The sequence below is a fragment of the Haliaeetus albicilla genome, chromosome 11 (assembly GCF_947461875.1).
Source record: "Haliaeetus albicilla chromosome 11, bHalAlb1.1, whole genome shotgun sequence".
In the NCBI taxonomy this organism is placed as follows: domain Eukaryota; kingdom Metazoa; phylum Chordata; class Aves; order Accipitriformes; family Accipitridae; genus Haliaeetus; species Haliaeetus albicilla.
In genome coordinates, this window is record NC_091493.1 from 12,676,859 (window position 1) to 12,702,684 (window position 25,826).

General features: G+C 37.9%; 1 protein-coding gene across 2 annotated transcripts; it reads left to right on the plus strand.

Moving 5' to 3' along the window:
• The first annotated feature begins 6,201 nt into the window (after positions 1–6,201).
• Positions 6,202–25,116, plus strand: MAT1A (methionine adenosyltransferase 1A). Of its 2 annotated transcripts, none has more exons than XM_009930853.2 (9): positions 6,202–6,541; positions 13,816–13,893; positions 14,752–14,874; positions 17,171–17,283; positions 18,827–18,970; positions 19,675–19,893; positions 22,900–23,082; positions 23,585–23,718; positions 24,358–25,116. In XM_009930853.2, exons 1-9 carry the CDS (start codon positions 6,448–6,450, stop codon positions 24,458–24,460), a joined length of 1,191 nt encoding a protein of 396 aa, XP_009929155.1. In that variant the 5' UTR covers positions 6,202–6,447; the 3' UTR covers positions 24,461–25,116. The 2 variants fall into 2 exon arrangements, with proteins under 2 accessions (XP_009929155.1, XP_069652269.1); XM_069796168.1 differs by lacking the exon at positions 6,202–6,541 and adding an exon at positions 9,234–9,328.
• The last annotated feature ends 710 nt before the right edge of the window (positions 25,117–25,826 follow it).

The following is a 25,826-nucleotide window of genomic DNA, read 5'->3' on the forward strand; positions in this document are numbered from 1 at the left end:
GCAGATCCCAAGCTGCTGGAAGACAGCTGAAGTTCCCTAGCCAAATTGTTTTTGAGATATAGATCTATGACTGTAATGGGGTTTAGTCTGGACAGATGATCAGACCTGTCATTAACAGCAAGGAGTCCTAACTATTCCCCCAGAAAGGAACTGTGGCTCTGTGTGTATCTGACGTGTGGTCACACCCCGCACAATTGAAATTAAGGGTTGTGCTTTGCTACATGTCAGATGACAATCTTTCCCTAGCTGAACAACTGACTGTAGCAACTGAGAAAAACATCCAGGGAAAATACATAGATGGCTTTCTGTAAGGTTAAAGGGAGACCATTTCTAATTGAAGACTTTTCCATTCCTGTCCAAGGCAGAACTTTAACAATGAATGGATTAATTTATTAAATTTCGCATAATAGCTTATGAGCAAAATGCTAAATCTGTAAGTTATACACTGTTATGTTTGCAAACTGAAAAAACTTTTTGCTGTGTGAGGCAAAGATGGAATAGGGTGCCATTCTTTCTCATCTACCTGCTCATCATTTATGGAGGACCCAGAGAATTTGTGATTCTATTGTAACAGGGCTCCACATAAGGACATAACACAAACAAATGCTTGTACATTGCTCTGTAGAGCTTATAACTAAACAGGAAAAACTGCTGAAGACTAAAGGCAGAACTAATTATATACCAGTATGTTTTAATGCTGTTTAAATGAAGCAATAAAAAACAATCAGTGTAATGGAGACCTTAAAATTTAACTAATCTTGCTATTTTTCCACCGTTTCTGGTACAACAATGCTAATTTATGAAGACTGATTAGAAAACAGAGACTTTTTTTTGTTTATCATTATTGTGCAGGAAACTGAGGTGTCTATATCTATGAGGTGTTAAAAATGCCTGTGTTTGTGAACAGGTGTTTAGTTTACAGAGCCTTGAAGAATGATCTCGGTGTTGAGACATAAACAGCTAGGATTTTTATTAAGAGAATAAACAGAAAATTAAGTTGTGTTCAGTTCCACCTAGTGTCCCAGTTCTGAGGAAATAATGCTCCCAGTGAAATTAGCACCAAGACTACATCTGACTTTAATGAAAGCAGAATTTAGCCCCCAAAGTAGCTTTAATTATTTCCTAAGAAGCAACTCAAAGTTGCTACTTCATGTATAAGGCCCTGGCACATATTAGTTCATGACATGGCCACGAGCAACCTGTTCAAGTTGGTCCTGCTTTGAGCAGAGGCTTGGACTAGAGACCATCCAGCGTCAAACACTGTATGATTCAGTGATGTGTCAGAGAATTCGAGGTCAAACAGATGCAAAGAGGACAAGATCATGGGAGAGGAGCAAAATTAATTATTTTCTTTGATGTTAGTAATGGAAGAACCTGGAAAGTCTTCTTAGGGAGTGGAAGGGAAGGCAGATGGGAGACACAGCAGAGGATCTCTCTGAAGCTGAAGTAACTGTGGACGAAGTTACATAGAATGCACACTAAGAAATTGCTGTGAGTGGAATTGGTATTCACTCAAAAAGTTATAAGAAAACTCAAGAATGAAAGAGCTGAATTGCTTATGGTAGTGTGCAGAGGTTGCTGGAGGTCCCATACGCCAGAGGAGAAAGGTGATCTGAAAGATCAAATGCTGGGTGATAAACACCCATCTCAGAATATGTACTACCTCCTTTCCTTCTACAATCACAGTTGTTTTTTCTGCCCCGCAAAATTTATTTTACCCTGAATGTTTGTGGGCCAGTGAAATTCTACACCTGCACATCTGAAAGGCCTTGAGCCACTCTCATTTTCAGGTAATAATAGATAGAGGTGAAAGTTCTGAGGCAGGTGGGAGTTCTGTGTTGAGTTCCTGATGTTCAAGCTCTATTGCTCTGATCAGGCTTGTCATTCTTTGTGCAAAAGAAATAAACCCAGCTAAACAAATCCTCCTTATGTTAACTTTCAAAACAAAACAAAACATCCACCTCCCCCAAACGAAAATGTACAGGCTAAATCAAGTCTTTTCACCAACAAACCAAAAAGCCTTCAAAGACATCCCTGTGAGGCTTGCATAATTTAGTGTTTATTTCCAATAGGAAAAAAGATGAACTGCAGTAACTTCTTGAAAAAAACCTATTTGTATTATATGAACTACTCCTAGTAAGTAGCACAAATAAAACTAGTGTTAAAGTTGTTTTTGTAAACACCTGGAAAACTGTTTTATTTCCACAGGTATAAATGAGGTGTAAATTCCTTGCATGATTTTGTAAAGTGAGAATAAAATAGCAAGATAAGAAACTGTTAGCCTGTTAAACAGTTAACCTTATCATCAGATAAGACTTTATTTTACAAAAGTTGAGAGAACAAGATAGAAGTATTTAGGAAAACATTTTCCTATGTGTTATTTGTATGCATGAAGTATTTCTGTATATTGTTAGTTAAGCATTTTTGGGTCTGTTAATGATAACGGAATGATAGTTTTAAGTTGCTGTGAAGTGTGTGCTCTCTACAAATCAAGTCATTGTCCTTTGCATGTGGAAGTTATGGTGAGACATATTACATAGCTTAAGCAATGGTTTTCCCATGACTGATTCTAGTCATGTAGTTCTTCAGAGTTTTTGATATGATTTCCTCCTTACTCAAAAGAAGTCACCTAAAAGTTACCACGGTGGTGAAACAGTATGCGTGAATGGGTCTAAACCTGTACAGCTTTCAGTGAAAACATGATTCTTCTGCAGCTGAGGTGAGGATGACCAGGTCTTAAGGGTACCTACTTTCTTCCTTCCCCTTCTGCTGTGATAGAAGTAAGCTGTTAGCTCGAACTTGTTTTCTCATTTCTACAGATAACGTTCATCCATGTAGGCTCCATTCTCAGTGGTTTATAACATAAACGGGACATCAGTAGAGACAGGTAGGGAGATAGAAAGGAGTAAGTAAAAGAAAAAAAAAAGAAGAAAGGGAAATGTGTTTTAACTGAAAGGATATAAGCAAGACAAAACGAGGGGAGTAGAGGAGAAAAGCAGGTAAGGGTAGGAAAGGAGAAGGTGAGCAAGTCAAACAATCTGATGAGAATGTCATGAGAGGTCTAGGGTCAAGACAATTTATCAGTCATATCTGTCTAGAGAATCAGCAGCATCAATAGCAATCATTCATAAAATTCTTTTCTCAGTTAAATCTTGTTCATTATTTTCAGGGCTTTCTCAAGGCTTCAGTAAAACCATGCCTTCTGACAGCTGTTAAGTGTTATATGAACTAGAAGGGGGGTACTTTTGCAGAACTGCCATGAGTAAAAGTAGCAAAACCATGGGATGGTGCCAAATATGAAGATTCTTACAGTTAATAGAAAGATTCACATTGGTATTCCAGTGGTTGGGATTGACGTTATAGTCAATATGAATAAATACTTAGAGCAGTACAGAAGGACAGTGTTATTTTTACATCATGATTTTCCTGTCTCTAGCCTCATTTCAAAGCACAGGAGTCATACTGATTGAAAGGATTTTGCCATTAGGTATCTTCTGAGTAAAGGTCATAGAATATAGTCAAAAGATACTTAATACACTGCTTAAAGGTCATAGAATATAGTCAAAAGATACTTAATACACTGCTGGGCAATATATGAATTATAAAAAGATTTGCAGAGAAACTGACTTTCTTAGGGCTTGGTCCCACAAAGCTGTTGAGTATGGCAATAAAGTTAACAGAAAATTTGGAAGCCTATTACATTGACTGATGAGTCATTATCACTAGAATGAAATAGGGAAAAATGCTGACATCAATCATTATTTTACTATCATCCTTTTTTTTTTTTTTTTTTTTTTTGCATAGGCAGGTGATCTGTGCCAAAAAGGCATGATGGTAGAGCACTATCTTTCCTTTTTACAAATATTTAACAAGTCAAATTGTCTGGGAAGAGAAGCCAAATTAAACATTACCTAACCTTACAGTGGTTTAGAGTTGGTCACAGATGTCCTAGAAGAGAACATGCTGAGATGCTTCATGGCCATAAAGCAAATGTGTTGCTCTTGATAGTAAAACCACAACTGGAAGCAGTTCAAACTGGAGGTTTTACACAAGTTATGTGAAATGCAGCTGTGCAGCATTTCTAGAATACTATTACCAGAGAGGCTATTTTAATGAAGGGTGACCCTTCAAACGTCTCAAGGACCAACACATTTAACTAGCCAGAAGTGAGTCCAAAAAGAGGAACTGCAAAAGCAAAATAAACAGTGGGCCTGTAAAGTCATTACTCATGTATGTCAAATTACTTGCACTCTTCAGCATTTTTAGAGCCTGTGTTTTTTATTTTTATATGGGATAAGAGGATTATGCAAGAGGCCTGTTTCTGCATTCTGCTTAAGTGTTACCTTAAGAGAAGAATGCTGATTCCCAAACTACAGTTTGTATCCTTAAGTGGCACTGAAAACCAAGAAAAAGCAAAACCAGAAGCAAGAGAGTGGAACTCACAGACTGACAATATTCAATCTTGTCTGCTTTTGCTGGAGGATTGTTTGTAGAATTAGAATGAAAACTCTTACATGTACAAAAAGAGTTTTTGTCAGAGGTGTTTCATCCATTCCCATAGCGTCTTTCTGTGCTTCCACAGAGGAAAAAACATTTGCATTTAAGAATGAATGCTTATCACTGGCGTTATTTTACTTTAAAAGTTAATATAATTTTTGAATGTTACCCATTAACTAGGGTTAATATAATTAGTTACATTCTATTTTTCTAGGTGGTGTTAATGCGTCATTTATTCAGGCTGGGATAGGATCTTTGTGTCAGTGGGGTGATGACAGTTTACTCCAGAGAAAGCTATGCCTCATAATGTGTATCTGATGTATGAATTCTGCATTTTTAAGTGCAGTGAGTGCTTTTCATTCCATGAAATGAATTCTGTACAACAGAAAACCAAGAAAATGTCTTTGAAATTAATGATTCCATGTCGACAATAATTGTAGAGGGGCTAATGCTACAGCAGATTAGTGGTGAACATTATAGGCATTGGTTATTGTTTTCAGGAATGTAGGCAGAAAGTGAAAATTCTAATGAATTTTAACATAAATATGTAGCCATTCAGAAATTGGAATCCAAGGGGGCATATGAAGTGATCTTTTAAAATCATACTGACCAAGGGTTTGAAGTAAACTAAGTCAGTTTTTAAACTGAAGAGCAATAAGAATTTAATTGCTGTCAAAATTGCAAGGGCTATGGAACAAGCAGTGTGTTACTCATTCCAACCCAAGTATCAGGTACACTTTGAATGATTAAGAGAGTAGGATTCAGAGTTCATTGAAGTAAAGGGAAATTTTTATTTTGGTAGGCCAATGATTTAGTTTGAGATTGAGACTAGAATGGTTTCTGTAAAGGAAAGAAGAATACTTGCACTTTTTTATAATGGTGCAGTAGTGCTGGGCATTTTCTGGATCTGCCCCATAGGTATGTTTACTTGGGTTTTGTATACTAACTTAAAGACACGAACACCCACAAAATGCCATCTGTCTTCATACCTGTCATACCATCAGCATATTCTAGACACAAGCCATCTGACTAGAAGAAATTTTCAGTAGCAGAACTGAGCACTGAATACTCAGATGTGGCGGTTACTGTATTTCTAAGGGTTATGGAATATAATATGAGAATATGATACAAAAAGAGAATTAAGATGGATCTTAACAGAAGAGAGGACAGAGGAAAAGAAAAGCAAAGGCTGAAAGGAGAGGTTTGCATAAATGCGAAGCGCTCGTCATGCTAGATCTTATCAGATGTTTCGTCTCTCAAATGTGCATGAAGAATGAATGAAAATGAAAAAAAATATTTCAGGAGAGAATTCTGCTTTTCAAGAGATGAGAAAGTAAAAGGAAAATACAGTTATGTGATGCAAAGCAAACTTCTTCCAGTCTCTTGCTAGGAAAGACATGCATTTACAGATTTTTTTATCTATCCCTGTAAACCCACAACCACAACATAGATCCCAGAATTAGGGGAGACACAAACTGAAGAAGCGGCTGACCTGAACCGTCACCATTACTCCTGCATTTCTTCATGCTCAGTTGAGTTGCTAAGATAACCAGTCTTGCATGGGTTGAATCCAGAATGTTTCCAAGAATTGGGTTAATTAGTGAAATATCCTAAAGTTAACTAACTCCCCTGCCAAGAAATGGGCTCTTCCATTTTCCTCACATGATTATCTAGGCACTTTCACTTTTCCATATATAGGAGCAGCTCAGGGACTGACAGATCAGACTAGGTAGGGATACAGACTTCAGGCACATGCATACTCCTTGCATGCATACACAGATGCACGCACATGCTGATTTCACACACTGAAATTCAAGTTAGTATAAGAGGTAATAAGTGAAGACAGCAACAGTCCTGCTGATAAACAACCTTCTCCTTTAAGAGAAGGCACTAAAGGTAGGACTCTTCAACCACTGTTTGTAGTAATCCATCAGGAAAAGCATCACAATCATGAATGGGCCGGTGGATGGTTTATGTGATTACACGCTGGATGATGAAGGGGCTTTCATGTTCACATCAGAGTCAGTGGGAGAAGGACATCCAGGTAAGAAACCAGCTCTGGCATATGTGTAACAAGAATAATATTTTCATTTAAAATGTTTTAAAAGCCTGAAGAAGAATTCATCTGCTATTAATCTTATTATAGAAGTTATTTGTAACGGGGTGCTTTTTACTTCATTTCTATTGGACCTTGTCCATATAAACTATAGAACCGCTATAACTAGGATGCTTCCAACAGGAGTTTGCGTGCTTTTGCAGGGTGTGTGTTACACTGAGGAGGGCAGTGGGGTTTATGGTTGCTACTCCTTCCTTTTCATCTGAATTTCTTTCAGTATTACTGTGGAGACACTACCATGTCTCTGACAGACTCAAGTTTCACATATGGATAAGAATGCATAGCTTGCTTCTCAAGTTCTGTATCTTTATGGGCCCTGTGGAACTGTCCTGCATATATGCTGTGCTCTAAAACTCACCCACGACAAGAATATCTCTAAGCAGGCTATTTTAAAGCCTCTAAAAATCAATGGTCCCAGCAGCTGCACATGGCAAAGTTGGTAACTTCCCCCCCCCCCCCCCATTCCATCATCATCTGATGCAATATATGGAATTGCTTAAGCAAATAGTGGACAGTTATTTGCTAAACTTTATATATGGTCAGCAGAGCTTAGTTCATTTTTGTTGAAAACACATATTCGTCTGCCATAAACACGCATCTTATGTCAGCAGCAAGTGTTCCCCCAAATGAGGCCAGGGGACAATAGACTGTTTGATGTCCTGAAAAGTGTATTTATTTTAGAAGCTGATTTAGCATCCTGTACCTTTTGCTTTTTCAAGTCTGTACTCATGTTTTGTGATTAAATCATAAATGGGTGGAATGACATAGCAGAGAATAAAAAGGTTAGCTGTGAGAATTTCATGTGTATAATTCTGATACACTTCTATAGTATTAACTTACTACTGCAGATCAACTCCATGGCTGATGCAATTGAGTACACCTCTGCCACTGTCAAGGCAGCTACATCAGGTTAAGCCAGTTGGGGTTCTTTCTGATGTAACACAATCAGAAAATGACAACCACATTCAGTCCTTGGGACATAGGTCCCATCTCAAATTTATATATAATTATGTCCAGCGTCTGTAGCGCAATGTATTTTCATAGGAAAAATAACATTATACAATATGGTAATTCTAAATTGATGATGGTATTTCCAGAAATGACAGGTCACAATTCATGCAACTCAAATCATTATTTTTAATCCCCCTGGGGCAATAATAGATAAGTCTCAGAACAGGAAGAGTTTAACTGAGTCCCCAGGTTTAGCTTTGTCCCATGGTTTCCTTCCTTTACCAATTCTCTTTTTGTCTTGTTTCTTGTTTTAGAATTTGGCCTGGTTTTTAGTTCTTATTCACATTCCCGTCTTTATTTCCCAAAACTCTATTGGCCCTCAGTAGGCCTTCTTTTAAGGCCCATGAGCATTATTTTCCTCCTGTGCTGAAATACGCCGCAGGCCATTGAGAAACAACATTACCACTTGTTAGGTTTGTGTACAGCCTCTCGTCTGGCAGATCTCTGGGTGCTGTGAGGTGCAAAGTGGCAACCCCAGAGGCTTATTGTAGAGGGAGTGGGAAACTGAAATTACATTTTCAAGACTGTGATGCTTATACTTTCTTAAGCAGCCTAGGTCTTCATGTAGGGTACTGAAAACCCTAACACCTATGACAAAGGAAAGATACACATATTCCAGATCAAGGGAGGACAGGTTGACAGTACTCTGGGTGGTCCTACAAATTCTTGTTCCTGAACACAGCCCAGCAATAGGTCTTAATCATCTCAGTGATAGCTCTAGTTCCTGACAGCAAATTGATCACCCTTACATCCTGGCCAACCGCCCTTCTCCCTGTCTGTGGTTTTACATGAGAGGTGTACACATGCCATTAGGTTTTTATCACCCAGGTAAATCTTGGCTATTTCTTAAAATGGGTCCCAGTGTTCTGATGCTGTAGTTGGGCTTCTGACATTATCAGTAGCACTAGCATTTTATTGTGAGTTTTGAGTTCCTCTGTTTGATACCAAATGGATAATTTGCGTGTTCTTGATTCTTTCTCTTCTGTACATGATAGTATAATTTTGCTAGAGGGCATTATGTGAAGTAAAAATCTTGAACCAGATCTTTGTCTGGTGGAAATTTAAATTGTTCCGATTATATTAGCTGAAGACTGAATGCTTTAATGGAGACCTCCTTCATAATAAACAAAGCAAGAGAAATTACATGCTTATTTATTTGGCTATACAAAGAACCACCTTATACCTGTGCAATGCCTAAGAGTTGTGTGTCACTGAGAAGCCCAAATTCCATACAAGCAAGTAATAGCTGGCAATAATTAACATACAGGTATTACCTATGCTCCCCAAAGACTTTATAGAAGACTCTGTTTATCCTGTCCTCTCAGTCCAAATTCTTCAAAATCACTTGGGTATAAAATTTGGGATTTCCTTCCAGGTCTTTAATCTTGGCATTTAGTGGGGTAAATTCCAAACTCTGTAGACTTACATGTGACTTCTTCATTTCAATATAATAAAAGCACATAGATAGTAGCATGGAGAAGAGATTTTTTTTAGATAGCTGTTTTCTGTCACTGCTCCATTTTGCTTTGTCCAGTCGTGTCTGTCCGTGCTGCACAATGGTTTCTCTGTGCTTTGAAAGGCATTGTGTGTTTCTCTGACCCACAATGTCTTACAGGTTCCAAAACACTTAGGATTAATTCCTTCCCCTATCTGGTGTGACTTCAGGTGGAATTGCCTGCAAACAGAATGTCATTCAGTTTCCCAGTAAGTATCAAGGAGTCTCTTTAAAAATATAAGAGAAAACATCTGCTAAAAGCACCCTCAGATTTTTCAACCATATTAAAAACGTATGTTTTATCTTCTGGATATTCACAGAAAAAGAATCACAAAAGGAAAACCAAACAAACAGAAAATGCAGATCTTTTCAGCAAGTTGATGCTTGCATGTCATATCTAATATTATATATACTTAACAATATCTAACATTGTATAGACTTAACAATATACATAATACTTCAGTAAACTGTGTATTGAACAAAGAGAACAGATGTACAAGACATTTAAACAGTGTAGTGTTAATATTGAAGTACAACTGCAGTTATCAATTAGCACTCCTCAAGAATCTTTTAAATAGGAAAAATGTAATACAGCACAATTCAGCTATTTGAAGTCTTTCTAGTGAAACTTTTTTTGGTGGAAAGCCTATTTTTTGATGAAGTGCTCATGATAAGTATCTGTGTTTCTTGACTGTTTTAATTTTTCACCAGAAAACTGAGACTTGCTCAGTTTATCAAATTTGAATATATAATTTCAGCTTCTAGTTTAAAATAATTTTTTTCTGTTGCTATAAATAATGTATCATTAAAAATAACAAATTTTATTTTGATGATCACAGGTTTTGAAGAAAATCAACCTTACCTTTTGAAATGTTCAATGTTTATTATATTTACTACACCATCAAAGCCAGAATTGTGGTTGTACCTATTTGTTGTTCTTCAGGGGATGGAGCTTTTTTGAATTAAGTTTTCAATTGTTACTGCTATTCATAGATTTGTGTGTGTGTGTGTGTGTGGTGAATCCATGAAACTGAATTCTTGAGGAGGTCCTGAGAACTTGCAGATGTCACAGCTTCTGTTAGGCTCTTACATAGTCTAGATTCACATAACAAACTTATGTCCACCTGTCTGGAAAACTGTGAAGCTCCTTTTAATTATTGGAGATCACTTTTGCTGTTGAATGCCTCCTTTGCTTCATAATTTGTCAACTGGGCATTTGAGTAGGGTTTATCATAAGGTCTCCTAGACTCATTCATTCCTTTTATAGTTAGCAAGAGCTGTTTTACAGCTAATTGACATCTCTGCCATAAGGCTGGGTCTGTGGGATGATTGGATTTCATGAAAAGAATTCATGGTTAGCTAATACTTTCCTGTTCAGTCAAGGAATCCTCAGCCTAGACATCCTTTTGCAATATTTATCCTATTGGATAGTAATTCACTACATGACGGTATGCATGAACTGAATTCTTACATATTACATCATTTTTTAAGACGATAATGCTTCACCAGAGGTGGTCCCTTATGCTTTCCCTGTTTCCAAAAGAGAAGGAACACAAAAAGGAAGGAAATAATGGACAAACATATCCTGCCACATTTAGCAGCTAATAAGAGAAATGGGATGGTTGAGATGAGAAATTTAAATAACAGAATGAAGGGTGCACAAAGCCTGCTAAGCATTGCTAAAAATAGAATGCCTGGTTTTATTTTACACCAGAGACCTTTACTAATAGGCATGCCTTTAATTTAATGCATTAATCAGCCAATCATCCAGCTAGATTTCTCTTTCCAGTCTTGATAGATATATCTGTATCTGTATTTGGATCTAGTTGCACTAGAACTGCTGGTTGTTGCACCAACAATCAGATACGACATGAATTGTCAAACTGATTTGTCTCAGCCTATTTTAATCTAAAGGTGTGCTATCAGCATAGTTGATTAAATTATTCTAATTTATCATTTTAATTGATTAAATTGTCACATAGATTTTAAAGACCAGAAGGGACCTCTGACATATAATCTGGTCTAACCTTCATACACAGGTAATAATATTTTGTGCAAGAATTCTTCAAACGTGCTAGTAAATGATGGTTGAATTTCATTCATGCCTTTTAAAAAGATATCCAATTTTCATCTAGAGATTTGAAGGAACAAGGAATCCTGCATACCTCTAGATGAATGGTTTCAATGGCTCTCACTTTTTTATTATTTTCCTTTTTGAATCTTTATCTTTCTTTCTTTAATTTTCAGCTATCATCTGAAATAGTTACATTATTGTCCATCAGACAAAACCTTTTCTCTCATCATATTATTTTTAGTTTTTTAGAGCTTGTGATCCCAATGCCTATAAGGATTTCCTCTGGCAGGTTGCCTTTCCTTCAGCCTTTCAAAACTAGATTGAGCTTGATTGATTTCATCCTGTAAGATATAGACTTTTCTAATTTGGGGACATTCTTCTCAGTGTGTCCTAAACCTTCCTGCAGCTTCTTAAGGTCACCTTTGGAATACCATCACCAAAATCTAGTATTTCTGTAGCAGTCTCACTAATGCTATTGTATGGAGATAATTTCATTTCTATGGATGAGTGTTCATCTAGTCTTCTGTCATGATCTTTTCAGTGTAACAGTTTTGTAAGACAAACTCTCCCCTTCTGTAAATGTGGACTATGCTTTTTGTTCATGAATGTTTGCTGTGTTATTGCTCTGAGAGGGAAGCAAAAGAGCTGTTTTTCTATCTACCAATATCCATGAAATACTGTAGATACTAATGATAGAGTTCATGCAAAAAAAAACCCCAAAACATGAAAACATCCTGTTAAATCTTCACTTACTGATTTCACTGCATACTATGGTTAATGTTCTCTTGAGACATTTCATGAAAGTTTTAGTTCATAAATTAATTTCAACCACAGCACGCAAAACCAACGTAAGTTTCTTTGTACCAGATGGGTGCCACAAGGAGAAATGAGGATGAATTAGTCATACAGGATTACCTGTACTCTTCTTGAATGTTTTGGAAAGAATCCATGTAATATCCCTGTATGTGCCATACAGGGAACTTAGGCAAACATGGGACACTGGCATTTAATGCAGGTGAGACATGCTTCATGTGGAGCAAGGACAGGGTAAAGGTTGTTCCTGGCATAGAAACTCTGGGTGGTGAAAAAAAGACTACAAAGCAGTCCCAATCACTAGGAGTTTACTGCAGGGCATTGGACCTGCACTAAGAAGGTCATCCTATCCCAGTTGCTCTGTTGTCCCACCCAGGTAATAAAAAATCACATATTTTCATCAACAGTTTTTGGTTTTATGCTCGAAAATATGGCTGTATTTCCTTAGAAAAAATGGAAACTTTGAAGAGAGCAAGCAGAGAAACATTTTAATCACACCTGCCACCTTTGTCCCCAGTCCTGCTAAACAAGGTTCGTTTGGACTTCTAACTAAATTGCAAGAATCGTGTCTGATTCTTGTTTGGTAATAATTGTCCCAGATTTAGTAATCCCTGTACAGTTCTTGCAAGGCTGGAAGTTCCAATGCAGCCTACATTTGCTAATTGTCTTTTGTATTCATTCTTTTTGTGTTGAAGTGGTTAATAAGGGAGATAAGAGTGTCAGAACGACATTAGTTCTCTAGTCTTTGATTTGTCCCTCTCAGCTAAATGTACATGTTCCTCATGAAAAAAAAATGAGAATTTGACTTGAGGTTAAATGTATTAAAAGTCTCTAATGACATACTCTTACAAAACATTGCTTTCCAACAGATTGTGTTGCAAATGGCAAGGCAGGAGATTAATTTATTTTGCCACACAGCATGTTATGGCAACATCTAAACATAGTATGCAATACTAGACTTTTTTAAAGACGATAAAATTAAATTATATAAGAAAAATTACCGTCTTCATGTGGAAGGCATTGTTATGGCTGCTGCCCTTTTGTGTTCATTAGATTAGCTACATTATTTGATTAAGATTCATTATTCATTAAAAAGGTAGGAAAAGAAAGAAAGAAAGAAAAAGAAAATATTATTATGATAAAGCTGAGCTGAAAACTTTGTATTTGGGATGTAACTGAAGATATACTCAAGATTTACCTCAGGCAGACTTCAGTTGGTAACCCCTTCTTGTTTCTGCCTGTGTTACTCACTGCCCTGCCTTAGGTGGGCTGCAGGGATTATTAGAAGCTGGCATTGCAGGATGGTGGGAAGCAGTAAGAAGGAGCAAACCCAGAACAGCCACTTGACTGAGCTGTGCGTTATCCGTATTAATCTAAACACTTTCTCAGGCTTTACCAGCAGCGTTGGTCAGGTACAGTCTAACTTTCTGCTGGGGAGATGGAAGTTGATGGTGGAATATCACCTTCCTGTTAGAATACTACTGATGTGGAGTGCATGCTGTATTGGCTTGTGGTGTTAAAGGAGAAGGCTGGGAGTAAAGCCTCTTAGCCTCTCAGGTAATTCTGTGCATAACATACTTGTTTCACACTTAAGTGCAGAAAACTACAGCTAAAGTTGTAGTCAGTATTAGTTTACACCAGTGCTTGCAGGATGTTTCGAATGTCTTTCTGTTTAGCTAACTTAAATACTCCAGTAAGAAGCAATAAAAGAATTCCTTGCTGAAATACCTACCTATTCAAAGTGAGGCAGACAGTCCGTGTTTTGTATTGAGTGCTATGGTTTTGAATCACAACTTTGATGTCTTGCAGATAAAATCTGTGATCAAATAAGCGATGCTGTACTAGACGCCCATCTCAAACAGGACCCGAATGCCAAGGTTGCTTGTGGTAAGTTATCTGCTGTTTTAAGTCATCACCTGGTCGCTGTTCTTTTTTTATGATGTTTGCAAAGAGTTTAATGCTATTATTTGCTAACTCACTTTACTCTCAAAAAATTACATGAGAATTACAGTCTTCAAGAGAAGGACAGATGAAAAGAAACAGTAACATTTTTTGTAAAGATTGAAGCCTAAGCAGGCTGTAGAAGGGTAGGATAGTTAATTTTGTGTGTGGACTGAATTTTCCTGGGAGAAACAGATTTGGCTTCATTACAGTGGACTTTTGAAAGAATATTTTAATATCGTTTTGTTGAAAAGTTCACTTACTATATTTAATAAAGTACTAATTTTTTCAGTCTAAGTCCCCATAAGTGCTTGTGTTTTTTAAATCTCTTCAGAAAGAGTTGTACTGTCCACTCTCAGGTCATTACCCCAGTTCATGCATTATGTAACTAAACCCCATCTTCACATTCTTCCTCCTGGGACTGGAGGCAAGTTTTCAAAATAGTTGATCACTGATGAGGTTTTTTTAGCCTCAGTATGTATCTCAGAGTGATTAAGTGGATTTAGAAATCCCAGTTTAATGCTATTACTTCCCTAAAATCTGTGCATATTACTGTATCATGCTCAGTGCTTTGACTCTCCCATTTGTAAATTGGACACATTAGTCTTTTCCTTACTTTCAGACATATGGTGAATATGAAAAGAATTTGTTGTAGAAGGAGCTAATAATGCTAAAAATATGGGTAGAAAGGACTTACACTGTATGTATACAGCAGACCTGTCAAAATCACCATCATCATAGTTATTTGTCTTAGTGGGCAGGGTTACTATGCTGTTGTAATCCTGTTTTCATCTCTCTTCTCAGAGACAGTATGTAAGACAGGAATGGTGTTGCTCTGTGGGGAGATCACATCTCATGCTATTGTGGATTATCAACGAGTTGTCCGAGATGCAATTAGACATATCGGCTATGATGATTCAGCTAAAGGTTGGTGGAAAAACTCATGAAATCCTTGAAGAGCAAGCAATAGGCAACTGCAAAACAGGTCTGTCATCACTTCCATATATGGGCTTTAGCAAGCCTGATAAAAACTGAATATCCTGTGTGAAAGCTGCTTACATGGTGCGACGTGATACACTTGCTGGCTTTATCCCAGTGTCCTGCTTTCAGCTGGGATAGAGTTAATTGTCTTCCTAGTAGCTGGTACAGTGCTATGTTTTGAGTTCAGTACGAGAAGAATGTTGATAACACACTGATGTCTTCAGTTGTTGCTCAGTAGTGTTTGGTCTAAAGTCAAGGATTTTTCAGCTTCTCATGCCCAGCCAGCGAGAAAGCTGGAGGGGCACAAGAAGTTGGGAGGGGACACAGCTAGGGCAGCTGACCCAAACTGGCCAAAGGGATATTCCATACCATGGGATGTCACATCCAGTATAGGAACTGGGGGGAGTGGGGGTGGGGAATCGCCACTTGGGCACTAGCTGGGTGTTGGTCGGCGGGTGGTGAGCAATTTCCCTGCGCATCATTTGTATATTCCAATCCTTTTATTATTACTGCTGTCATTTTATTAGCATTATCATTATTAGTTTCTTCTTTTCTGTTCTATTAAACCGTTCTTATCTCAACCCACGAGTTTTACTTCTTTTTCCCGATTTTCTCCCCCATCCCACTGGATGGGGGGGAGTGAGTGAGTGGCTGCGTGGTGCTTAGTTGCTGGCTGGGGTTAAACCACAACACCCAGTAAGTAGAAAAACCATCATATATTAGTTAAAACTGAAAGGGAGTAGGCAGAATATACTTTGAACTGTGCTATTAGGCCAGAACAGTTAATTGCAATTTGAGCCACAGAATCTACCACTCCTCCAAACTTGCGAGAACTCGAATCTTGGTTATTCATTTGCCAAGCTGACTGATGCATCTTGGTGCAAAAGAGACGGAAGAAACCTAGTTCATTTCATTGTACCTTTATATATTTGTCCTGTGGCAGGATCTAGAATTCCCAGGTGTAAAGCAGGTTCTCACTGTGCAAAGTGCTCTGAAAAACTCCACCTACACTGAGGAGTGTGCAGTCCAAATCCAGTTTGTGTAATGTCCAAATGATAAAAAAGACAAAATGCTTTATATACCACACACATTTCACTTTCTGATTTGCCATGTATCTGTTTCTACATTACAAATATTCCAAGTATACTGTTACAGTGAAGTGTAACTTTTAAGAGCTTTTGGTTAAAAAAAAGTTGTTTCCTGCAGTCCTTTAATTGCTATTCAATGTACAGGGAGATTTTGGTGGGAGAATATTATAGGAGCACATCTGCAGGTTACCTCCACCATCACATAACAGCAGTGCTTTCAGAAAACACTGGCAAATCTAGTAGGTCATAAATCTCCTTTTTATCCTAACTGCCAAAAATGATAAGTGGAGATGCAGTGACCCAGTAAAAAACAATTTCTATGCAGAAGTAAAACAAAAAGCCAAAACAAACAATTGCACATAGAAATGTAATTTTCTTCTATACATAGCCTACTTAAAAGAGGGTGAAGAGCATTCTTCAAGTGGATAATATGCATATGGACATGTATATGTGTTGTATTGGCTGAACGTGTGTTGGTCAGCAGCTGCCAGTAGCTACAGTTCTAGGAAAGGTTGGATTTGGAGAGAAGCAAGTTACTATTAATATACCTATGAACAGGTGGAAAATTTTGCCACAATCTTCTGTAAGTCTTTCAATTTCTTTTTAAAAACCTTTCTTTTGGCCTTTGAAAGTAATGTAAAGTAAATTCCCACTTCCAGATTTGCTGTGAGACTTCAATCTGTGGTTTTTTCTCTGTTTGTGGCTCTCACATAAACTCTCACAAGAGGTTTAGGTACAGACGCTGCTTTACGTGTATTACAAAAAATGCATCAGAGAGCAGAGCCTTCAGTTGATGAAAACATCAGCTCCTAGGAATTTATGTAGAGGTTTTGAATACTATTTATTTGGGAGAGGCTCATTATTTACTTTTTTGACTAGTTTTCTGCAGTTAAACATTCATAATCTGAATTGGCTTGGCACAGGGTGCCAGTGCAAGAGAAAACAAGCAGTAACAAGCAATAAAGGCAACTCTATATACCTCCCCCCCCCCAAAAAAAAAGGTTTCAAGTCTTGTATTTAACTAAAAATAGAAGTTAATTTTGAGTTCTGAATGTAGTATCCTTCAGAAAGAAAATTTTTTCATATTGTTCCATGTTACTTTCCTTAATTGTGACAGAAAAAGCTAATTCAACGCTATTCTTTTTTCCAAACAGGCTTTGACTACAAGACTTGTAATGTTTTAGTGGCACTGGAACAGCAGTCACCTGATATTGCCCAAGGTGTTCATCTACACAGGGATGAAGAGGATGTTGGTGCTGGAGATCAGGTAGACATAACATCACTTCTAAAAACATCAAAGCTGTTTGAATGGAAAAAGTTTACCCTGCCTTATTGCCCTATTTTCAAATCAAAACCCACGTGAAAATTTCCACATTTCCATCTTGGGCTACCCCAGAATAAAAAAAAAAAAAAAAAATTATTAAAACAGTTGGAAGTTCTTTGAGGGCAGACTTTTGCCTGGTGTTCGTTATAGCACTCCATGCAAGTCAGGAGAGCTCTGGCAGTTTGTAGTAGCTGAGGATGTGTCCTTTAGAACTTAGCAAAGTTTTTTTGCTTATGCATTTCATGTTTTTATTGAGTAGCTTTAGATTCCTTAGACCATTAATCTTGCAGCCAGCCTTGTCTTCTAAGATGGAATAAACAAAGGATCTTTTCACTTTCACAGAGCTCTTGAGATTTTACACAGCAAAAAATTAGGCAATGTTTCAACTGTCTTCAGCAGTAGTCCAATGAAGGCAAATACACCAGGGTACTTTTAATTCTCACTTTTTTTCCCAGAGGCAGCTATTGTAATAGGTGTTCCACATAATTAAGGCTGTCCAAGCTGCATTTATATGAGCTAAATAACATATGTAGATAATTATGGTATGTTCCCAAGAGAAAGATGCTAACATAAAAACTCCATAATCTGACTGATGCCAGTATGAGTGAGTTTAACATTTACAGTAGTTATCGTTGGTAATAATATCCCGTTTGTAACAATGCTGTTGAGAACCATAAGTGGAGATATGAGAGTCCGGGAGCCAAGCTAATATTGTTCAAAAAACCCTTGAGGACTAAATTAAAATGCTTTTATGCTGTCATGGGGACATAATACTACATAAAATGAAAAGATATCTGACTTTCTTTGGCACTTTGATGGCCTCCCTTCCCATTGTATCAAAGTACCTTCCTGTCTTTTTTCTTTTTTTATCACAACATACACTGGATGAGGAGAAAGAAAATGCTGCTAACTCTTTAACAAATGATAATCTGATGCAGGGGACATGACTGAATAACAGTAGAAGCTGTGACTGGAAGCATGTGGCATTGAAAGTCCGAGGCAGGTGCCTTAAACTGTTGACTAGTACGTCCTTCATGGAGTATTCACATCCCATTCCACTGAAATTTCAGATGCGAGCTGCAGTATATGTGTGTCTCTACTCATACATAAAAGCCTCTACAACTTTTCCAGTCTAATGATAACACCTTTCCGATGACAGAATAGTCCTCAAATTGTTTTGCTCCAATAATTTTTTTTCGGTGAAAGAACCTGATTTTTTCACAGAAACATCTCCATTTTTGTCCAGGTTTCCAGATCAACGTGTAAACCTTCAGGCTTTCAGTGAAAAATTCTAGGAACGTAGTTTGTTTCTCATTACACTGTAACATGTTGGAGCCTGATCTGAGTTTAGGCTTCTTGCACTGTAATGTAAAGCAGCAGAAAGTAAACCTGAGGGTACTGTTTACTCTTTGCTTCAGATGAAATCTCATTGCCTTTGCTTGTGGTGCTTTTAACAGTGACTGAAGTATATCATCTCCTCCTGTAGGGTTTGATGTTTGGTTATGCAACAGATGAGACAGAAGAATGTATGCCTCTGACAATTATTCTTGCTCATAAACTGAATGCCAGGTTAGCAGAGCTGAGGCGTAATGGAGAACTTCCTTGGCTGAGGCCTGACTCTAAGACACAGGTAAATACTGCTATGGATAGTCCAGATAGTTGAAAACTAACACTTTTTCTTTCCAGGAATCTTAAATATTTTTAAAGACAGCAAGTGATGGTGTTCAGAGTATCAGGATAACCTACAAATAGCAGATATATAACCTACAAGTAGCAGGTAAAGCATAGCCACCACTTATGATACTGTCTCCTTGACTGTTGGAAAATGGTTAACCTGTATCAGAGTGCTAGGAACAGCACTTAACCACCTACCAGGGAAGAAACATTTAACCCTTCAGACCTAAGCCATCTGTGCTCATCGAAAAAGTGACAGGAGATCCAAAGGATTTCTTTGTTTTTAGGGATTTGGGCTGGCCTTTTTGAAGATGCACTGAGAAAAAAAATTTCTGAGGCTTGGGAGTTTCGCTGAAAATCCCAACCAAAAGGCACATTTTGGGCAATTTCAGAGAAAATCAGATTGTCCCTACTGAGTCTTTTTTCTTTTTTTTTTTTTTTTTTTTTTTCCCCTCAGCACAGCAAAAATGAAGAGTGAGAAAACAGGCTTCATTTCTCATACCTTGGCAACAATGTGAGCAATGATCATTAGCATGTCAGCATTGACATTTTGCTACAATTTTGCTCTTGGAATAGCATAGCGTGATGTTTGATGTAGACCAGTTATATACCTTATAGCAACTTTGTTTTTTTCTTCTTCCTTCTCCCTGTTCTATTCAGGTCACGGTTCAGTATATCCAGGAGAACGGAGCAGTCATCCCAGTGCGTGTTCACACCATTGTGATATCTGTGCAGCACGATGAAACCATTTCGCTGGAGACTATGCGCAGAACCCTGAAGGAGCGTGTGATCCAAGCTGTTGTCCCTGCAAAATACTTGGATGAGAAAACTATTTATCACCTTCAACCTAGTGGACGTTTTGTTATTGGAGGACCTCAGGTTTGTGTTGTATTGTGTTGGTGCTTTTATCAGCTTGCTTTTGTCATTGAGTGTGTGTCTTAAAAGAAATGCTCAGCTTTTTGGCATGTCTGTCCCAGGGTGTAAGAAGCAAGCTGCCTAGTGGAAGTTTTAACTGCGGTTGTATGTGGGAGAAGCACCCAGGGTTTCATGTGCAGGATGCCAAAGTAACCTCTGAGGGCACGGTTATATCATATATGTGTTGCGACTAGGCAGGCAAGTTGAGCTGAATCTTACATTGTGCGTGGAATGTACAGCCCAGCTCTGGGTTTCCTCAAACCCTCTCAAGTCCAGCACTGAGCGAGACAAGCAATCCTTTCTCTTGGAAAGCACTCCTTACAGAGAGCTGGACAACAGAAGGTTTACTTCTCTTAGAGTGAACCTGATTTTCAGATCTGTAGAGCTTGCACTGTTCTGCCTGACACCAATAAGAGCTGAAGGTGTTCATCTGTTCTGAAAATCAGCCCTTGATAGGCTTCTCCTGGTGAGAAAATAGATGTTGCTTTTGCTTTATCTAGGCAATGCAGGAGCTGGGATTTATAATGTCATCCTGCACTCACAGAAGTCAGACAGAACTTCCACTCTCTGTAGGATCAGGACTTTTGAGATTTAGTTTTTGAAAACAAATTCACCATTCCCAATGTTTTAGTCTTCAGTTCCCTTCAGAACTATCACAGCAAAATTTCAAAGCTCCTTCCTGAAATTAGGTCCAGTTTTACAACAAATCCAAGTAGACATTGGTTTTCCTTTGCTGTTCAGATTCATTCATTTACTGGAATTTGCCAAAATTATTTCTAAGGTGCTGTGTCTTTTCTACATCAGTGCCATGGAACAGGTAGGAAGGTCTTGAGATTAATCATTATAATAATGATTATACAAAAAATTTGTTTTTGTGTAGTTGAATTGGTTGTATCACTGTAACTTTGTGTATCATTGACATCCTAGACTATGGACAAATGGAGAGGCAAACTTGAGCTGTAACTTGGTGCAAATGAACCAATGTGGGAGGCTACACATACACAAATTTTCATGTGTGCACTGAACTGCACCCATTAAAAATGTAAATCTTTTAGGTGTGCAATGAACTGCACCCATTTAAAAATGTCATATAATTACATTTGGTAAGCCAACCAGGAATACCTTTTCTACTCTTGTGGTGGAACTGTAGTGCTGATGTTTGCACATACAAACACAGACATGTTGCAGTGTATATTTGCTGCTTTTAAAACCTGGGATAAGTTTACTTAATACGGGTCACTCTGCCTGTGTGTCCATGGCCTTACAACAGCTATCATCACTTGTGCAATTTACAATAGCATTGTGGCAACCAGAAAATAACTGTTCCGTGTCTTTTACGTCTTCAACTTTCTGATTACTTTTCATGAGAGTATTACTCAGTTTTATTTTTAACAACACTAGCTATAGAACGCTGTCTTAATCTCCAGCTCAGTTCATCTAAGGAAGACACATGTATTTCACCTGGCATTTTCACCTTATGTTTTTGAGCCCGGTGGTACCTTGAATTCTGGCTATGGCAAAATTAGTAATTTTGCTGTCGCCATTTTCCCAACAGCAACACCCGCTGGTACTGTGAGGACATTACAGCTCGTCGCAAAAGTGACTTCCACAAGCTCTACAAATGCATTTGTGCTCTTTCAGCACCTTTAAAAAGAGGGGTGTGGGGTTTTTTTCCTTTCAGCTGTCTGTTTCTCTTCCTCTCACTCAGTTCTGCAGTGAAGTCATGATGGCACACAAGGTGTTATTGCAACTGTCTGTGCCATCAAATTAAGGTTTGAGTCAAGCAGAACCCCAGGAGGACAGGATCCTTTAAACAAATTCAGCTATCTACAATTCAGATTAACATCTTGCTGCTTTCTTAGCAGAATGGAACAAACAGTGCCAAAGGTCTTCTTCTGTGTATATGCACAGTCTTTCTAAGAAAAACTTTGACTTTCTGCTTGTGTTTGCCATGCAAACATTCCAGCAGTTGCATTTTACTGACATGATATTCTGTAGACAAAGAATTTCAAACCTGCCTGCACAGGTGGAGACTGAGTTTCAAATTTGAGCATGATTCCATTCACACCAGAAAGCTTAAGCATTTAATAAATTGGGGGGGTCAGACAATTAGTCACATACTGATCAGCTATCCAAGATCAAATGAAAATATCAAGTACTTGTGAGGAGCAATCAGGATAGCTGTGTAGGCAGCTAGAAGGTTATCTGCACTTCCTTATTTAATATTTTAGAATATCGTTCTGTAAGTATCAGTTCTTAGAAAGGAGTAATCCTTCTTTCTCAATTACTGCTTACTGCTCTGTACCTGTTGTGTATAGTTTAAATTAGACTATAAATATTTTGGGGCTGGAAATATGTTTTTTAGCACATATTTGTATGACAGTCTCTGTTATGATACTGCACTGGAAGTGTTGGGTGCCAGGCTCCATGTAATGATGTATAAGGTAGCACTGACATACCTTTCGACGGTATATACAAAAAAGACATCTGCTATTTAATATTCACATAACTTCAGATTTTGACCAAAAGGTATGAAAGCCTGATTTTTTATTTTTTTAAATGGTGTAAAATCTGTCACTGGTTCTTATATGGCATGTAGTTTGTTAGCAATATTCTGTAATCAGTTTGGATGTGATTGATAGGTCACTTCTAAACCAAAATTTCCACATTGTCTAGAATATTTACTTTTGAAACAGGCAGTGCATGCTCTAGCTACCTAGATGTAAACCTGGTTGGTTGATTATCAAACACAACTCGTGAATGGCTTGTCTTATGAATCTGGCTTTAAAGAACATTTATAGCCACTGTTGTAGCTCGGTGAGGCAAGTCCATTCCTTCAGCTACCCCACAGCAATCCATATATAGTGAACTTACTTACACGTTGTTGTAGTCTTCTGAAGGATGCATAGCATTCTTTGAGACTTATAATAAAATTGATTGTAAAATGGACAAATTCTTTTGCTGATTCAGGGTGATGCTGGTGTTACTGGTCGAAAGATCATTGTGGATACTTACGGTGGCTGGGGAGCCCATGGAGGTGGTGCCTTTTCTGGCAAAGACTACACAAAGGTGGACCGCTCAGCTGCGTACGCAGCCCGTTGGGTGGCCAAGTCTCTTGTGAAAGCTGGGCTCTGTCGCCGTGTTCTGGTTCAGGTATGGTTTGCTGTGAATGTTGCTTTTCTCAAAACAATTTTTCCTTTTCAGCTTTACCATACACATTGTACGAGACATGTAGTAGAAGCAGTCTTGGTGATGGCTTGGAGTTGAAGAAAGAAAGAAGACCTTGATGTGCTTGGTTCAAGACCACTGTAATGTCACTAAATAGCCCATCAGCTTCTTGAAGCTGGAACTTTTCATTTAGCTTTCGTTTTATTGGCTGTTTTTCTGGACATTTATCGATCCCTCAACCCTCTGACACTTACTGTCATGGAAATGAGCATGGGGTGACTGGATAGTGGGGAAGAAAGTTATCCAGACACCTCAGCATTTTCAAAGTTTTCTCTTTTTTTCTATGAATACAGATTGTGCAAATACAGGAAGTGAGAGGCCTTAGTTTTCCTAAGATGGTTCATGAATTAATGCTTTGTTCTGTTGCATACTGTTGCCCACTGAGGTGCTGTGTTTATTTGCTAACTAGGGTGTCTTTTTGCCTTAGGTTTCTTATGCTATTGGAGTTGCTCATCCACTGTCCATTTCACTGTTCACTTATGGAACTTCCCAAAAAACAGAGAAAGAGCTGCTGGACATTGTGCACAAAAACTTTGATCTTCGGCCTGGAGTCATTGTCAGGTATAGAAATACACAAAAAGAAAATACCTTGGTGATCACATCCTAGAAATGATTTATTGCAACCCCATTACATGTTACAATGTAAGAGTCAGCCTCTTGAACTAGCATGGGATTGTTCCATGCAGTACAAAAGAGACTTTATCTCATTCTGTCATTCTGTGAGTCTTCACAGGTGATACTTTTTATGGATCTACCAGTGTGCCATATCTTTTAAGATAACAGATGTACTTTTCAAGTTTCATACGAAGCATATACTTTCAGCATTTGGCCTTATATAGTATGTGGAATTCAAATAAAATAAAATAACTTTTGTATTCCAAGAATTTTAAGTTACTTTGCTGTGAAAAAAATATATGTTTTGTTTTACAAAAGGAATTGAAGGTTATTTCACCTTTTCCATTAAAATTATTATTTCTCAATAGTGAGGACTTTTCCTGTAGCCCTAAAGTACTTCACGTTTAAGTTTTGTTGTCACTTTTATGGTTCTCCATTGGACATGTTCACTGGTATGCTTGCATCTCCAGAATATGCTTGCTAGACTAAGGGCATGAAATGGATATCAACATCAGGATTTTAATGGTAGTTATCATGAAGTATCTTAATGTGAGGAATTTTCTCTTCTTTTTATTATACACACAGGGATTTGGACCTAAAAAAGCCCATTTACCAGAAGACTGCATGTTATGGTCACTTTGGAAGAAATGAATTCTCATGGGAGGTCCCTAAAAAACTTGTGTTTTGACACTAGCAGTGACTCTTTAAACACAGAAAGGAAGAGAAGTCTGCTAATGATGAGGATGTTTCCAAAAATCAGATTTGACAGCTTTGTATTCAACAAAAGGAATTTTAGATTTTTAAATGGAAAGAAAAGGAAGTTTTCTTGGAAATAGATTTTTTTGAACCCTCAGTGTCTTTCATTATCTAAGATATAAAGGACAGAGTCTGTTTTTTTAATCAGCATAAGACAACAAAACACAGTTTACTTTTTATTGCTGCTCTGTTGGTTCTTTTGATAAAGGCAAAGTATGACTCAGGTACACAAACCAACGGCTGAACTTCAAACCTTTCATGGGCAAAGGCGAAGATGACTTTCCCAACTTTGACTAAGGATCAGCAGATCTCTAGCTTCTAATTAGACAACAGGAAATTCTGGGGTCCAATTTCCTTACTGGAGTTAGCATTGCATACAGACCGGAGTTGCTTTGATGGGAGAAGGCTGAATATCACATAACTGTATCTCGGCCTCTTTTGTAGAAGATGTTAGCATATGTAATATTTAAATCACCTTCACTGCATATGTGCTGTTACTGTTGAGTTTCAATTTCCTGTGTTTTTGAAACATCAGTGTTCTCCTACAAAACAACAATCGTAGAATAAAAAGCTTTTTCCTACCACGTATGTAAAGGTGCCTCTTCTTCTATCTTTTTAAATGTTGCAGTATAATGGTCCTTCTCAACTCAGCCTCTTATACTCTTGTAGGATTTTAGTTTACCAACATAATTGAATTTTATTAGATTTTGGAATTGTGATACAAATTTATCTTTCATTACATGTGTGATCACTGTTTAGTCCTTGTGATTAGTAGAAACTTGGTGAAAAAGTATTAGATTTTTATTGTTAACTCTTGGGTTTGTGCTATACAATATTCCCTCCTAATTTTTTTTGCTTCCGAAAGTTAGGTTTGATGTAATTTTGGAATAAAATAAAGTGCATAGAAATAACTGCAAAACATCAACAGATATATATAGCACGAGGTTAAAATGTGGACCACTCCCCTGCCCACCAAGCAGCCTCTCACCGGAGAACTAGCTGTTACGTGGCTGTGTGTCCCTCCACAGCTGTGGGAGCAAGTCTGCGCAGCAAGCATGTCCCTCGTTGTGCCAGTACTCAGCTACTAAGTCTGGGTACCGGTAACCCGTTACTCCTTCTGGAGGTAGTGACAGCCTCTCCTGACAGATCAGGGTCACTGGTGTGCATGGTGGATTGGATATGATCTAGACTGAGGATAAGGATGTTTCTGTGCTCATGTGCTATATTGTCCTATAAAGTGACAAAATACTTTCTGCAAAGGACTGTGGATTCATCCCAGGTTTGTTTAAACTGGGAGG

What these genes read in the sequence shown, in the direction of transcription:
- MAT1A (XM_009930853.2), top strand. Translation starts at nt 6,448, where the DNA reads ATGAATGGGCCGGTGGATGGTTTATGTGATTACACGCTGGATGATGAA. An exon ending in AGTGGGAGAAGGACATCCAG is followed by an intron (nt 6,542 to 13,815) that starts GTAAGAAACCAG and finishes GATGTCTTGCAG; the next exon opens with ATAAAATCTGTGATCAAATA. An exon ending in ATGTTGGTGCTGGAGATCAG is followed by an intron (nt 17,284 to 18,826) that starts GTAGACATAACA and finishes CTCCTCCTGTAG; the next exon opens with GGTTTGATGTTTGGTTATGC.